The sequence below is a fragment of the Pseudorca crassidens genome, chromosome 18 (assembly GCF_039906515.1).
Source record: "Pseudorca crassidens isolate mPseCra1 chromosome 18, mPseCra1.hap1, whole genome shotgun sequence".
In the NCBI taxonomy this organism is placed as follows: Eukaryota; Metazoa; Chordata; class Mammalia; order Artiodactyla; family Delphinidae; genus Pseudorca; species Pseudorca crassidens.
In genome coordinates, this window is record NC_090313.1 from 63,659,153 (window position 1) to 63,674,434 (window position 15,282).

General features: G+C 38.2%; 1 protein-coding gene across 18 annotated transcripts in view; it reads left to right on the forward strand.

The window, feature by feature from the left end:
• Positions 1–15,282, forward strand: part of RNASEH2B (ribonuclease H2 subunit B) — a 126,961-nt gene that overhangs the window by 90,118 nt on the left and 21,561 nt on the right. For all 18 annotated transcript variants that reach the window (XR_010936784.1, XR_010936781.1, XR_010936782.1 and 15 more), the window contains 2 exons: positions 1,142–1,223; positions 10,008–10,050. Coding sequence is in view for 14 of the 18 variants with exons in the window: in XM_067712963.1 (XP_067569064.1) it covers positions 1,142–1,223; positions 10,008–10,050 (125 nt within the window). In the remaining 4 variants the exon portion in view is untranslated. The remainder of the gene's footprint in view (positions 1–1,141; positions 1,224–10,007; positions 10,051–15,282) is intronic.

Sequence of the window (15,282 nt, forward strand, 5' to 3'; positions counted from 1 at the left end):
TGAGTCTGGGCTTGGCTACATGACCATTTAGGTTCCCAGCCATAACGTAAGCTTTATACTCTGCATTCTTTCCTTTTTTAGATCTTTAGCTTGATATGCTACCAGAAGAAGCAAACAGATGATATATTGGCTTTCTTAAAATAACTTTCTTTGTCTATTCATGACTCATTAGATAATTACTAACTCAGAACCATGAGCATATTTTAAGAAGGGTCCAGTGATAACTTTCAGTTCTGTGCTGGCAGTGAAAATCTCTTACTGAAGACTTTTTGAGAATGAGGTGGACCAGGCAGCAGTCACTTCCTAAGTAATACTGAGGCAAATTGTTATCCTAACGTTGAAGGTAGAAGAGAAAGGAAAAAAAGAAGAAAATGAATATCCCAGCAACAAACCTGGGATATTGCTTTTGGTAGTTTATATCCCCTTGTGATTATCCCATCTATTAAGTTTGATTATCCCCTAGTATTCTACAAAAAATACTGAATTAAGGAACAGAGCTTTAAAACAGATTTTCTCTTATGTTCTGTATTTAATTGATACCAGAGTTTCATTTTAGTACTGAGAATCCAAATACTTTAGAAGTAATGATTATACTCTCTGCTGAGTTTTGTTTTTTTCTGTTTTTTAAGGCATTTTATTAGTTTGGGGGTATATATAACATTCAGGACTCTTATAAAGCAAGTACTTAATAGAGACATATCATGTATTATTTCTCTTAAATGAGCATACTCATTTACTGTTAAATAATTAGATTTATTTTATATTGAAACAGACCTAGAAAAGATTAGTCTTTTAAAAAGACATGAATATTTCATATTGTTACATCTGATTTTTGAACTTTATCTGTATTCAAGGGCCTCAGCTAAGAAAAGAACCCTGAGTTCTTACCTGTTATTTAGTGGGCATCTACTGTATTGTGCTTGATTATCTCATCATATCTTTGATATCATCCTACATATCCATCCATCAGATTACCCCACTACTGTGACAGATAGATATGAGCATCCCCGTTTCACAAAAAAAAGCTTAAGTGACTCTCTAAGGCCAGACAGTGCCAGAATTTGAACTCTGGTCAATTTGACTGTAAAACTACCATAATTATTACTAATTTTTTTTTCATTCTCCATTCTGTTTCTTTCAGAGGATTATATTTGTTATGCCCATGGTCTGATATCGGATTACATCCCTAAAGAATTGAGTGATGACTTATCTAAATATTTAAAGTAAGTGTGGTTCAGCTTTAGTCATAACTAAGCATAATTGTGCTTCTTGGTTTCCAAGAAATAGGGTTTCTTTATGGCTTATATCACTTTTTCTGATAAGAGATTATTCTTGAGTTATGTCATAGACTGTATGATTTGGAGGTGATTTTTAATGGATAGTTTTTTGATTGGAACAAGCTGATTTAATGGATACTAGTTGTAGGAACCCCTGAGTGTTAGGATTGGGGTTATCGGTTGTTTTGATATTAGAGGGTAAACTGTGTTAAAATTTTATCCCCAGCCAGACTTAACTGATTTGGTTCGTGGGAAAGAAAGAGTAGAATGGCAGAATAGAATATTTTTGAAAGTTATATTTAAAGGTTTTGTACCATTTTTATTATCATTAGATGTTCACTAAGTATTTTTATTATGCCCAACACTTGGAACTCAATGAAGAATGAAGCACAATCTGTGTCTTTGAGGGGGAAGAAGGGTTTGAGAATGACCTGATTTGTGTTCCTTCCTTCATAATGATCTTTAATAAAATATAAAGACTTTATCTTAGGCTGAAAAAAATGTTTATTTTCTGTATTTTAGCAACTGTTGTTCAGATTTCATGTGTGTGATGATTTAATAGCCTTTCCTGATTCTTATAATAATTTTTTCCTCTGATACATGAATATAAGATGACTTTTTAATAGATACAGTTGCTGTTTTTAGCAAATTGCATCTTAGGTCCTACTTTAAAAAAACAATTAGTAGATACTGGTTTCTGTAGTATAGTAATATAATATGTTGAAAGCCTGCTTTGAATTGATAAACATATCCTTCTGTTTAATATTTTCCTGGATTTCTTTGTACCTGTTTATCTTGTTAGAGACTTTATGTCTTTGTATTCCATTTTTTCTAATATTATTTTTCTAACATCTTTATTGGAGTATAATTGCTTTACAATGGTGTGTTAGTTTCTGCTTTACAACAAAATCAATCAGTTATATATATACATATGTTCGCATATCTCTTCCCTCTTGCGTCTCCCTCCCTCCCACCCTCCCTATCCCACCCCTCCAGACGGTCACAAAGCACTGAGCTGATCTCCCTGTGCTATGCGGCTGCTTCCCACTAGCTATCTACCTTACGTTTGGTAGTGTATATATGTCCATGCCTCTCTCTCGCTTTGTCACAGCTTACCCTTCCCCCTCCCCATATCCTCAAGTCCATTCTCTAGTAGGTCTGTGTCTTTATTCCTGTCTTACCCCTAGGCTCTTCATGACTTTTTTTTTCTTAAATTCCATATATATGTGTTAGCATATGGTATTTGTCTCTCTCTTTCTGACTTACTTCACTCTGTATGACAGACTCTAGGTCTATCCACCTCATTACAAATAGTTCAATTTCGTTTCTTTTTATGGCTGAGTAATATTCCATAGTATATATGTGCCACATCTTCTTTATCCATTCATCCGATGATGGACACTTAGATTGTTTCCATCTCCGGGCTATTGTAAATAGAGCTGCAATGAACATTTTGGTACATGACTCTTTTTGAATTATGGTTTTTTCAGGGTATATGCTCAGTAGTGGGATGGCTGGGTCATATGGTAGTTCTATTTGTAGTTTTTTAAGGAACCTCCATACTGTTCTCCATAGTGGCTGTATCAATTTACATTCCCACCAACAGTGAAAGAGGGTTCCCTTTTCTCCACACCCTCTCCAGCATTTATTGTTTCTAGATTTTTTGATGATGGCCATTCTGACTGGTGTGAGATGATATCTCATTGTAGTTTTGATTTGCATTTCTCTAATGATTAGTGATGTTGAGCATTCTTTCATGTGTTTGTTGGCAGTCCGTATATCTTCTTTGGAGAAACATCTGTTTAGGTCTTCTGCCCGTTTTTGGATTGGGTTGTTTGTTTTTTTGTTATTAAGCTGCATGAGCTGCTTATAAATTTTGGAGATTAATCCTTTGTCAGTTGCTTCATTTGCAAATAATTTTCTCCCATTCTGGGGGTTGTCTTTTGGTCTTGTTTATGGTTTCCTTTGCTGTGCAAAAGCTTTGAAGTTTCATTAGGTCCCATTTGTTTATTTTTGTTTTTATTTCCATTTTTCTAGGAGGTGGGTCAAAAAGGATCTTGCTGTGATTTATGTCATAGAGTGTCCTATGTTTTCCTCTAAGAGTTCGATAGTTTCTGGCCTTACATTTAGGTCTTTAATCCATTTTGAGCTTATTCTTGTGTATGGTGTTAGGGAGTGATCTAATTTCATACTTTTACATGTACCTGTCCAGTTTTCCCAGCACCACTTATTGAAGAGGCTGTCCTTTCTCCACTGTACATTCCTGCCTCCTTTATCAAAGATAAGGTGACCATATGTGCGTGGGTTTATCTCTGGGCTTTCTATCCTGCTCCATTGATCTATCTGTTTTTGTGCCAGTACCATACTGTCTTGATTACTGTAGCTTTGTAGTATACTCTAAAGTCAGGGAGCCTGATTCCTCCAGCTGCGTTTTTCATTCTCAACATTGCTTTGGCTATTCGGGGTCTTTTGTGTTTCCATACAAGTTGTGAAATTTTTTGTTCTAGTTCTGTGAAAAATGCCAGTGGTAGTTTGATAGGGATTGCATTGAATCTGTAGATTGCTTTGGGTAGTAGAGTCATTTTTACAATGTTGATTCTTCCAATCCAAGAACATGGTATATCTCTCCATCTATTTGTAGCGTCTTTAATTTCTTTCATCAGTGTCTTATAATTTTCTGCATATAGGTCTTTTGTCTCCTTAGGTAGGTTTATTCCTAAATATTTTATTCTTTTTTTTGCAATGGTAAATGGGAGTGTTTTCTTGATTTCACTTTCAGATTTTTCATCATTAGTATATAGGAATGCCAGAGATTTCTGTGCATTAATTTTGTATCCTGCTACTTTACCAAATTCATTGATTAGCTCTAGCAGTTTTCTGGTAGCATCTTTAGGATTCTGTATGTATAATATCATGTCATCTGCAAACAGTGACAGCTTTACTTTTTCTTTCCCGATTTGGATTCCTTTTATTTCCTTTTCTTCTCTGATTGCTGTGGCTAAAACTTCCAAAACTATGTTGAATAACAGTGGTGAGAGTGGGCAACCTTGTCTTGTTCCTGATCTTAGTGGAAATGCTTTCAGTTTTTCACCATTGAGGACAACGTTGGCTGTGGGTTTGTCATATATGGCCCTTATTATGTTGAGGAAAGTTCCCTCTGTGCCTACTTTCTGGAGGGTTTTTATCATAAATGGGTGTTGAATTTTGTCAAAAGCTTTTCTGCATCTATTGAGATGATCATATGGTTTTTCTCCTTCAGTTTGTTAATATGGTGTATCATGTTGATTGATTTGCGTATATTGAATCCTTGCATTCCTGGAATAAACCCCACTTGATTATGGTGTATGATCTGTTTAATGTGCTGTTGGATTCTGTTTGCTAGTATTTTGTTGAGGATTTTTGCATCTATGTTCATCAATGATATTGGTCTGTAGTTTTCTTTCTTTGTGACATCCTTGTCTGGGTTTGGTATCAAGGCGATGGTGGCCTCGTAGAAGGAATTTGGGAGTGTTCCTCCCTCTGCTATATTTTGGAAGAGTTTGAGAAGGATAGGTGTTAGCTCTTCTCTAAATGTTTGATAGAACTCGCTTGTGAAGCCATCTGGTCCTGGGCTTTTGCTTGTTGGAAGATTTTTAATTACAGTTTCAATTTCAGTGCTTGTGATTGGTCTGTTCATATTTTCAATTTCTTCCTGATTCAGTCTTCACAGGTTGTGCATTTCTAAGAATTTGTCCATTTTTTCCAGGTTGTCCATTTTATTGGCATAGAGTTGCTTGTAGTAATCTCTCATGATCTTTTGTATTTCTGCAGTGTCAGTTGTTACTTCTCCTTTTTCATTTCTAATTTTATTGATTTGAGTCCTCTCCCTCTTTTTCTTGATGAGTCTGGCTAATGGTTTATCAATTTTGTTTATCTTCTCAAAGAACCAGCTTTTAGTTTTATTGATCTTTGCTATCGTTTCCTTCGTTTTTTTTTCATTTATTTCTGATCTCATTTTTATGATTTCTTTCCTTCTGCTAACTTTGGGGTGTTTTTGTTCTTCTTCCTCTAATTGCTTTTGGTGCAAGTTTAGGTTGTTTATTTGAAATGTTTCCTGTTTCTTAAGGTAGGCTTGTATTGCTATAAACTTCCCCCTTAGAACTGCTTTTGCTGCATCCCATAGGTTTTGGGTCATCGTGTCTCCACTGTCATTTGTTTCTAGGTATTTTTTAATTTCCTCTTTGATTTCTTCAGTGATCACTTCGTTATTAAGTAGTGTATTGTTTAGCCTCCATGTGTTTGTATATTTTACAGATCTTTTCCTGTAATTGATATCTAGTCTCATAGCGTTGTGGTCAGAAAAGATACTTGATACAACTTCGATTTTCTTAAATTTACCAAGGCTTGATTTGTGACCCAAGATATGATCTGTCCTGGAGAATGTTCCATGAGCACTAGAAAAAAATGTGTATTCTGTTGTTTTTGGATGGAATGTCCTATAAATATCAATTAAGTCCATCTTATTTAATGTATCATTTAAAGCTTGTGTTTCCTTATTTATTTTCATTTTGGATGATCTGTCCATGGGTGAAAGTGGGGTGTTAAAGTCCCCTACTGTGAATGTTTTACTGTCGATTTCCCCTTTCATGGCTGTTAGCATTTGCCTTATGTATTGAGGTGCTCCTATGTTGGGTGCATAAATATTTACAATTGTTATATCTTCTTCTTGCATTGATCCCTTGATCATTATGTAGTGTCCTTCTTTGTCTCTTCTAATAGTCTTTAAAGTCTTATTTTGTCTGATATGAGAATTGCTACTCCAGCTTTCTTTTGGTTTCCATTTGCATGAAATACCTTTTTCCATCCCCTTACTTTCAGTCTGTAAGTGTCTCTAGGTCTGAAGTGGGTCTCTTGTAGACAGCAAATATATGGGTCTTCTTCTTGTATCCATTCAGCCAATCTGTGCCTTTTGGTAAATGTAGCATTTAGTCCATTTACATTTAAGGTAATTATTGATATGTATGTTCCTATTCCCATTTTCTTAATTGTTTTGGGTTCGTTACTGTAGGTCTTTTCTTTCTCTTGTGTTTCTTGCCTAGAGAAGTTCCTTTAGCAGTTGTTGTAGAGCTGGTTTGGTGGTGCTGAACTCTCTCAGCTTTTGCTTGGCTGTAAAGGTTTTAATTTCTCCATCAAATCTGAATGAGATCCTTGCTGGGTAGAGTAATCTTGGTTGCAGGTTTTTCTCCTTCATCACTTTAAATATGTCCTGCCACTCCCTTCTGGCTTGCAGAGTTTCTGCTGAAACGTCAGCTGTTAACCTTATGGGGATTCCCTTGTGTGTTATTTGTTGTTTTTCCCTTGCTGCTTTTAATATTTCTTTGTATTTAATTTTTGACAGTTTGATTAATATGTGTCTTGGTGTATTTCTCCTTGGATTTATCCTGTACGGGACTCTCTGTGCTTCCTGGACTTGATTAACTATTTCCTTTCCCATATTAGGGAAGTTTTCAACTATAATCTCTTCAAATATTTTCTCAGTCCCTTTCTTTTTCTCTTCTTCTTCTGGAACCCCTATAATTCGAATGTTGGTGCATTTAATGTTGTCCCAGAGGTCTCTGAGACTGTCCTCAGTTCTTTTCATTCTTTTTTCTTTATTCTGCTCTGCAGTAGTTATTTCCACTATTTTATCTTCCAGGTCACTTATCCGTTCTTCTGCCTCAGTTATTCTGCTATTGATCCCATCTAGAGTATTTTTCATTTCATTTATTTTGTTGTTCATCATTGTTTGTTTCATCTTTAGTTCTTCTAGGTCCTTGTTAAATGTTTCTTGCATTTTCTCTATTCTATTTCCAAGATTTTGGATCATCTTAACTATCATTATTCTGAATTCTTTTTCAGGTAGACTGCCTATTTCCTCTTCATTTGTTAGGTCTGGTGGGTTTTTATCTTGCTCCTTCATCTGCTGTGTGTTTTTCTGTCTTCTCATTTTGCTTATCTTACTGTGTTTGGTGTCTCCTTTTTGCAGGCTGCACGTTCGTAGTTCCCGTTGTTTTTGGTGTCTGTCCCCAGTGGCTAAGGTTGGTTCAGTGGGTTGTGTAGGCTTCCTGGTGGAGGGGACTAGTGTCTGTGTTCTGGTGGATGAGGCTGGATCTTGTCTTTCTGGTGGGCAGGTCCACGTCTGGTGGTGTGTTTTGGGGTGTCTGTGGACTTACTGTGATTTTAGGCAGCCTCTCTGCTAATGGGTGGGGTTGTGTTCCTGTCTTGCTAGTTGTTTGGCATAGGATGTTCAGCACTGTAGCTTGCTGGTCGTTGAGTGAAGCTGGGTGATAGTGTTGAGATGGAGATTTCTGGGAGATTTTCGCCGTTTGATATTATGTGGAGCTGGGAGGTCTCTTGTGGACCAGTGTCCTGAAGTTGGCTCTCCCACCTCAGAGGCACAGCACTGACTCCTGGTTGCAGCACCAAGAGCCTTTCATCCGCACGGCTCAGAATAAAAGGGAGAAAAAGTAGAAAGAAAGAATTAGTAGAAGTAGAAAGAAAGAAAGGAGGGAGGGAAGGAGGGAGGGAGGGAGGAAGGAAGGAAGGAGGGAAGGAAGGATAAAAAGAAAATGATAAAATAAAATAAAGATAAAATATAATAAAGTTATTAAAATAAAAAAATAATTATTAAGAGAAAAAAAAAGAGGGATAGAGCCCTAGGACAAATGGTAGAAGCAAAGCTACACAGACAAAATCTCACACAGAAGCATACACATACACACTCACAAAAAGAGGAAAAGGGGAAAAAATCATAGATCTTGCTCTCAAAGTCCACCTCCTCAATTTGTGATGATTTGTTGTCTAAAAGAGGGAAGGAAGGAAAGAAAGAACGAAGATAAAGTAAAATAAAATAAAGTTATTAAAATAAAAAGTAATTATTAAGAAAAAAATTTTAAAAAAAAACGGACGTTTAGAACCTTCGGACAAATGGTGGAAGCAAAGCTATACAGACAAAATCTCACACAGAAGCATACACATACACACAAAAAAAGGAAAAGGGGGAAAAATCATAAATCTTGCTCTCAAAGTCCACCTTCTCAATTTGGGATGATTCGTTGTCTATTCATGTATTCCACAGATGCAGGGTACATCAAGTTGATCGTGGAGCTTTAATCCGCTGCTTCTGAGGCTGCTGGGAGAGATTTCCCTTTCTCTTCTTTGTTCTCACAGCTCCCAGGGGCTCAGCTTTGGATTTGGCCCCACCTCTGCGTGTAGGTCTCCGGAGGGCATCTGTTCTTTGCGCAGACAGGACGGGGTTAAAGGAGCAGCTGACTCGGGGGCTCTGGCTCACTCAGGCCGGGGGGAGGGAGGGGCACGGAGTGCGGGGTGAGCCTGCGGCGGCAGAGGCCGGCGTGACGTTTCACCAGCCTGAGATGCGCCGTGCGTTCTCCCGGGGAAGTTGTCCCTGGATCCCGGGACCCCGGCAGTGGCTGGCTGCACAGGCTCCCCGGAAGGGGGGTGTGGATAGTGACATATGCTCACACACAGGCTTCTTGGTGGCAGCAGCAGCAGCCTTAGCATCTCCTGCCCGTCTCTGGGGTCCGCGCTTTTAGCTGCGGCTCGCGCCTGTCTCTGGAGCTCCTTTAAGCAGCGCTCTTAATCCCCTCTCCTCGCGCACCAGGAAACAAAGAGGGAAGAAAAAGTCTCTTGCCTCTTCGGCAGGTCCAGACTTTTCCCCGGACTTCCTCCTGGCTAGCCGTGGAGCACTAACCCCCTGCAGGCTGTGTTCACGCCGCCAACCCCAGTCCTCTCCCTGTGCTCCGACCGAAGCCGTGCCTCAGCTCCCAAGTGCGCCCGCCCTGGCGGGTGAGCAGACAAGCCTCTCGGGCTGGTGAGTGCTGTTCAGCACCGATCCTCCGTGCAGGAATCTCCCCGCTTTGCCCTCCACACCCCTGTTGCTGTGCTCTCCTCCGCGGCTCCGAAGCTTCCCCCTCTGCCTCCCGCAGTCTCCGCCCACAAAGGGGCTTTCTAGTGTGTGGAAACCTTTCCTCCTTCACAGCTCCCTCCCACTGGTGCAGGTCCCGTCCGTATCCTTTTGTCTCTGTTTATTCTTTTTTCTTTTGCCCTACCCAGCTATGTGGGGGATTTCTTGCCTTTTGGGAGGTCTGAGGTCTTCTGCCAACGTTCCGTAGGTGTTCTGTAGGAGCTGCTCCACGTGTAGATGTATCCCTGGTGTATCTGTGGGGAGGAAGGTGATCTCCGTGTCTTACTCCTCCGCCATCTTCCCGGAAGCACTCCCTATTTTTTTTATATTCTTTACTGCTGAAATTTTTAAGTTTTGGTTAAAGACTTGAGGAGAAAGATATGTCAATTAAACTCTAATACAAGAAAAGTAAAGTTTGTATGACTTTTTGTCAACAGTTAAAATAATTTTCACTTTTGTATATATTCTAGATTCATCATTTATGATGAAAAAATACAGTACCAAAATGCAAATTTTTAGAGGCTAAAGAAAAGCAATTCCATTTCAGCAAATGACATCTCATTTTGTTCTTTCTCAGACAATTCCAATACTTAGAAGTAAGGAGGCAAATGAACATTTATTCACTTAGAAAAATTTCACTCTTTCCACTGAGGTGATTGAACATTAAGATATATGGAGGTGAAACTACTAGATGAAAGTAGGACTTACTAAGTCTGAAGTTGGCCCAGTTTTTCTGTTTGCTTGTCTATGAAAAACCATGACTATGATTTTTATTTTTTACTCCTCAGGCTTCCAGAACCTCCAGCTTCAGTGCCAAGCCCTCCATCAAAGGTAAGAAGCTGTGACTAAGCTATCTTTGGAGGACTTAGAAAAATATTATACTTTTGCCACATAAATTTAGTTTAGTATATTTTAAAACATACTTCATTCAACTTATGTGGCATAAAGATTATACTGGGTTCTTCATCAGTATTTTTATTTCTGTGGCTTTTACGTGAATGATAAAGTGCTGTGAGAATCAAAGAGTTGATTTTAGCTGGATACCTATGTCAAAATATTAAAGAAGTATAATTAAAATTAAGTCTTCTTGAGTGAGCTAGATCCTGTAATTAACTTTATTAATCACCAGGAATACTCTAGAACTAAAACTCATTTTTCCAAATATAATTGTCATGGGCACAAAGGCACATAGAGCATGATTTTTGCAACACAGAGAAGCTATCAGTGGAAAACCTTTCCCCTTCCAGATGTTCTCAAACTGCCACCCACAGCTCCTCTGCACTGTGGGCTATGGCCTAGGTTTGTCTCCCAGATATAGGGAGTAGAGAAGCCAGCTATAAACCACACTTGAGAGCAAAGAGTAGCATCCCGAAGTCCAGGCGTGATCGCAGACCAGTGAGCGCTGCTCAGACACAGGGAAGTAAACACGTGCAACAGCTTGTCAGTGAGGGCATTCTCCTGCCAGAAGAGTAATGAGTGCTTTGCAAATGAATGTAAGGTGGGTGTTAAACAACTTTCCTTTTTCCCTGCTTTCGAGGTGACCAACATACTCAGGATATTTTTTTTTTTAACATCTTTATTGGGGTATAATTGCTTTACAATGGTGTGTTAATTTCTGCTTTATAACAAAGTGAATCAGTTATACATATACATACGTTCCCATATCTCTTCCCTCTTGCGTCTCCCTCCCTCCCACCCTCCCTATCCCACCCCTCCAGGCTGTCACAAAGCACCGAGCCTATATCCCTGTGCTATGCGGCTGCTTCCCACTAGCTATCTACCTTACATTTGTTAGTGTGTATATGTCCATGACTCTCTCTCGCCCTGTCACAGCTCACCCTTCCCCCTCCCCATAACCTCAAGTCCGTTCTCTAGGAGGTCTCCGTCTTTATTCCTGCCTTACCCCTAGGTTCTTCATGACATTTTTTTTTTCTTAAATTCCATATATATGTGTTAGCATACGGTATTTGTCTTTTTCTTTCTGACTTACTTCACTCTGTATGACAGACTCTAGGTCTATCCACCTCATTACAAATAGCTCAATTTCGTTTCTTTTTATGGCTGAGTAATATTCCATTGTATATATGTGCCACATCTTCTTTATCCATTCATCCCATGATGGGCACTTAGGTTGTTTCCATCTCCGGGCTATTGTAAATAGAGCTGCAATGAACATTTTGGTACATGACTCTTTGAATTTCGGTTTTCTCAGGGTATATGCCCAGTAGTGGGATGGCTGGGTCATATGGTAGTTCTATTTGTAGTTTTCTAAGGAACTGTTCTGTTCTCCATAGTGTTCTCCATAGTGGCTGAACCAATTCACATTACCATACTGTTCTCCATAGTGGCTGAACCAATTCACATTCCCACCAGCAGTGCAAGAGTGTTCCCTTTTCTCCACACCCTCTCCAGCATTTATTGTTTCTAGATTTTTTGATGATGGCCATTCTGACTGGTGTGAGATGATATCTCATTGTAGTTTTGATTTGCATTTCGCTAATGATTAGTGATGTTGAGCATCCTTTCATGTGTTTGTTGGCAATCTGTATATCTTCTTTGGAGAAATGTCTATTTAGGTCTTCTGCCCATTTTTGGATTGGGTTGTTTGTTTTTTTGTTATTGAGCTGCATGAGCTGCTTGTAAATTTTGGAGATTAATCCTTTGTCGGTTGCTTCACGTGCAAATATTTTCTCCCATTCTGAGGGTTGTCTTTTGGTCTTGTTTATGGTTTCCTTTGCTGTGCAAAAGCTTTGAAGTTTCATTAGGTCCCATTTGTTTATTTTTGTTTTTATTTCCATTACTCTACGAGGTGAATCAAAAAAGATCTTGCTGTGATTTATGTCAAAGAGTGTTCTTCCTATTTTTTCCTCTAAGAGTTTGATAGTTTCTGGCCTTACATTTAGGTCTTTAATCCATTTTGAGCTTATTCTTGTGTATGGTGTTACGGAGTGATCTAATCTCATACTTTTACATGTATCTGTCCAGTTTTCCCAGCACCACTTATTGAAGAGGCTGTCCTTTCTCCACTGTACATTCCTGCCACCTTTGTCAAAGATAAGGTGACCATATGTACGTGGGTTTATCTCTGGGCTTTCTATCCTGTTCCATTGATCTTTCTGTTTTTGTGCCAGTACCATACTGTCTTGTTTACTGTAGCTTTGTAGTATAGTCTGAAGTCAGGGAGCCCGATTCCTCCTGCTTCTTTTTTCGTTCTCGAGATTGCTTTGGCTATTCAGGGTCTTTTGTGTTTCCATACAAATTGCGAAATTTTTTGTTCTAGTTCTGTGAAAAATGCCAGTGGTAGTTTGTTAGGGATTGCATTGAATCTGTAGATTGCTTTGGGTAGTAGAGTCATTTTTACAATGTTGATTCTTCCAATCCAAGAACATGGTATATCTCTCCATCTATTTGTATCATCTTTAATTTCTTTCATCAGTGTCTTATAATTTTCTGCATATAGGTCTTTTGTCTCCTTAGGTAGGTTTATTCCTAGATATTTTATTCTTTTTGTTGCAGTGGTAAATGGGAGTGGTTTCTTGATTTCACTTTCAGATTTTTCATCATTAGTATATAGGAATGCCAGAGATTTCTGTGCATTAATTTTGTATCCTGCTACTTTACCAAATTCATTGATTAGCTCTAGTAGTTTTCTGGTAGCATCTTTAGGATTTTCTATGTATAGTATCATGTCATCTGCAAACAGTGACAGCTTTACTTCTTCTTTTCCGATTTGGATTCCTTTTATTTCCTTTTCTTCTCTGATTGCTGTGGCTAAAACTTCCAAAACTATGTTGAATAACAGTGGTGAGAGTGGGCAACCTTGTCTTGTTCCTGATCTTAGTGGAAATGCTTTCAGTTTTTCACCATTGAGGATGATGTTGGCTGTGGGCTTGTCATATATGGCCTTTATTATGTTGAGAAAAGTTCCCTCTATGCCTACTTTCTGCAGGGTTTTTATCATAAATGGGTGTTGAATTTTGTCAAAAGCTTTCTCTGCATCTATTGAGATGATCATATGGTTTTTCTCCTTCAGTTTGTTAATATGGTGTATCACATTGATAGATTTGCGTATATTGAAGAATCCTTGCATTCCTGGAATAAACCCTACTTGATCATGGTGTATGATCCTTTTAATGTGCTGTTGGATTCTGTTTGCTAGTATTTTGTTGAGGATTTTTGCATCTATGTTCATCAATGATATTGGCCTGTAGTTTTCTTTCTTTGTGACATCCTTGTCTGGTTTTGGTATCAAGGTGATGGTGGCCTCGTAGAAGGAATTTGGGAGTGTTCCTCCCTCTGCTATATTTTGGAAGAGTTTGAGAAGGATAGGTGTTAGCTCTTCTCTAAATGTTTGATAGAATTCGCTTGTGAAGCCGTCTGGTCCTGGGCTTTTGTTTGTTGGAAGATTTTTAATCACAGTTTCAATTTCAGTGCTTGTGATTGGTCTGTTCATATTTTCTATTTCTTCTTGATTCAGTCTTGGCAGGTTGTGCATTTCTAAGAATTTGTCCATTTCTTCCAGGTTGTCCATTTTATTGGCATAGAGTTGCTTGTAGTAGTCTCTTAGGATGCTTTGTATTTCTGCATTGTCTGCTGTAACTTCTCCTTTTTCATTTCTAATTGATTTGAGTCCTCTCCCTCTTTTTCTTGATGAGTCTGGCTAATGGTTTATCAATTTTGCTTATCTTCTCAAAGAACCAGCTTTTAGTTTTATTAATGTTTTCTATTGTTTTCTTTGTTTCTATTTCATTTATTTCTGCTCTGATCTTTATGATTTCTTTCCTTTTGCTAATTTTGGGTTTTGTTTTTTCTTCTTTCTCTAGTTGCTTTAGGTGTAAGTTTAGATTGTTTATTTGAGATTTTTCTTGTTTCTTGAGGTAGGCTTGTATAGCTATAAACTTCCCTCTTAGAACTGCTGTTGCTGCATCCCATAGGTTTTGGATCATCGTGTTTTCATTGTCATTTGTCTCTAGGTATTTTTTGATCTCCTCTTTGATTTCTTCAGTGATCTCTTGGTTATTTAGTAATGTATTGTTTAGCCTCCATGTGTTTTTGTTTTTTACGTTTTTTTCCCTGTAATGCATTTCTAATCTCATAGCCTTGTGGTCAGAAAAGATGCTTGATATGATTTCAGTTTTCTTAAATTTACTGAGGCTTGATTTGTGACCCAAGATGTGATCGATCCTGGAGAATGTTCCATGGGCACTTGAGAAGAAAGTGTAATCTGCTGTTTTGGGATGGAATGTCCCATAAATATCAATTAAATCTATCTGGTCTGTTGTGTCATTTAAAGCTTCTGTTTCCTTATTTACTTTCATTTTGGATGATCTGTCCATTGGTGATAAAGTCCCCCACTATTATTGTGTTACTGTCGATTTCCTCTTTCATAGCTGTTAGCAGTTGCCTTATGTATTAAGGTGCTCCTATGTTGGGTGCATATATATTTGTAATTGTTATATCTTCTTCTTGGATTGATCCCTTGATCATTATGTAATGTTCTTCCTTGTCTCTTGTAACATTCTTTACTTTAAAGTCTGTTTTATCTGATATGAGTATAGCTACTCCAGCTTTCTTTTGATTTCCATTTGCAGGAATATCTTTTTCCATCCCCTCAGTTTCAGTCTGTATGTGTCCCTAGGTCTGAAGTGGGTCTCTTGTAGACAGCATATATATGGGTCTTGTTTTTGTATCCATTCAGCAAGCCTCTGTCTTTTGGTTGGAGCATTTAATCCATTCACGTTTAAGGTAATTATCGATATGTATGTTCCTATGACCATTTTCTTAATTGTTTTGGGTTTGTTTTTGTAGGTGCTTTTCTTCTCTTGTAATTCCCACTTAGAGAAGTTCCTTTAGCATTTGTTTTAGAGCTCGTTTGGTGGTGCTGAATTCTCTTAGCTTTTGCTTGTCTGTAAAGCTTTTGATTTCTCCTTCCAATCTGGATGAGATCCTAGCCGGGTAGAGTAATCTTGGTTGTAGGTTCTTCCCTTTCATCACTTTAAGTATATCATGCCACTCCCTTCTGGCTTGTAGAGTTTCTGCTGAGAAATCAGCCATTAACCTTAT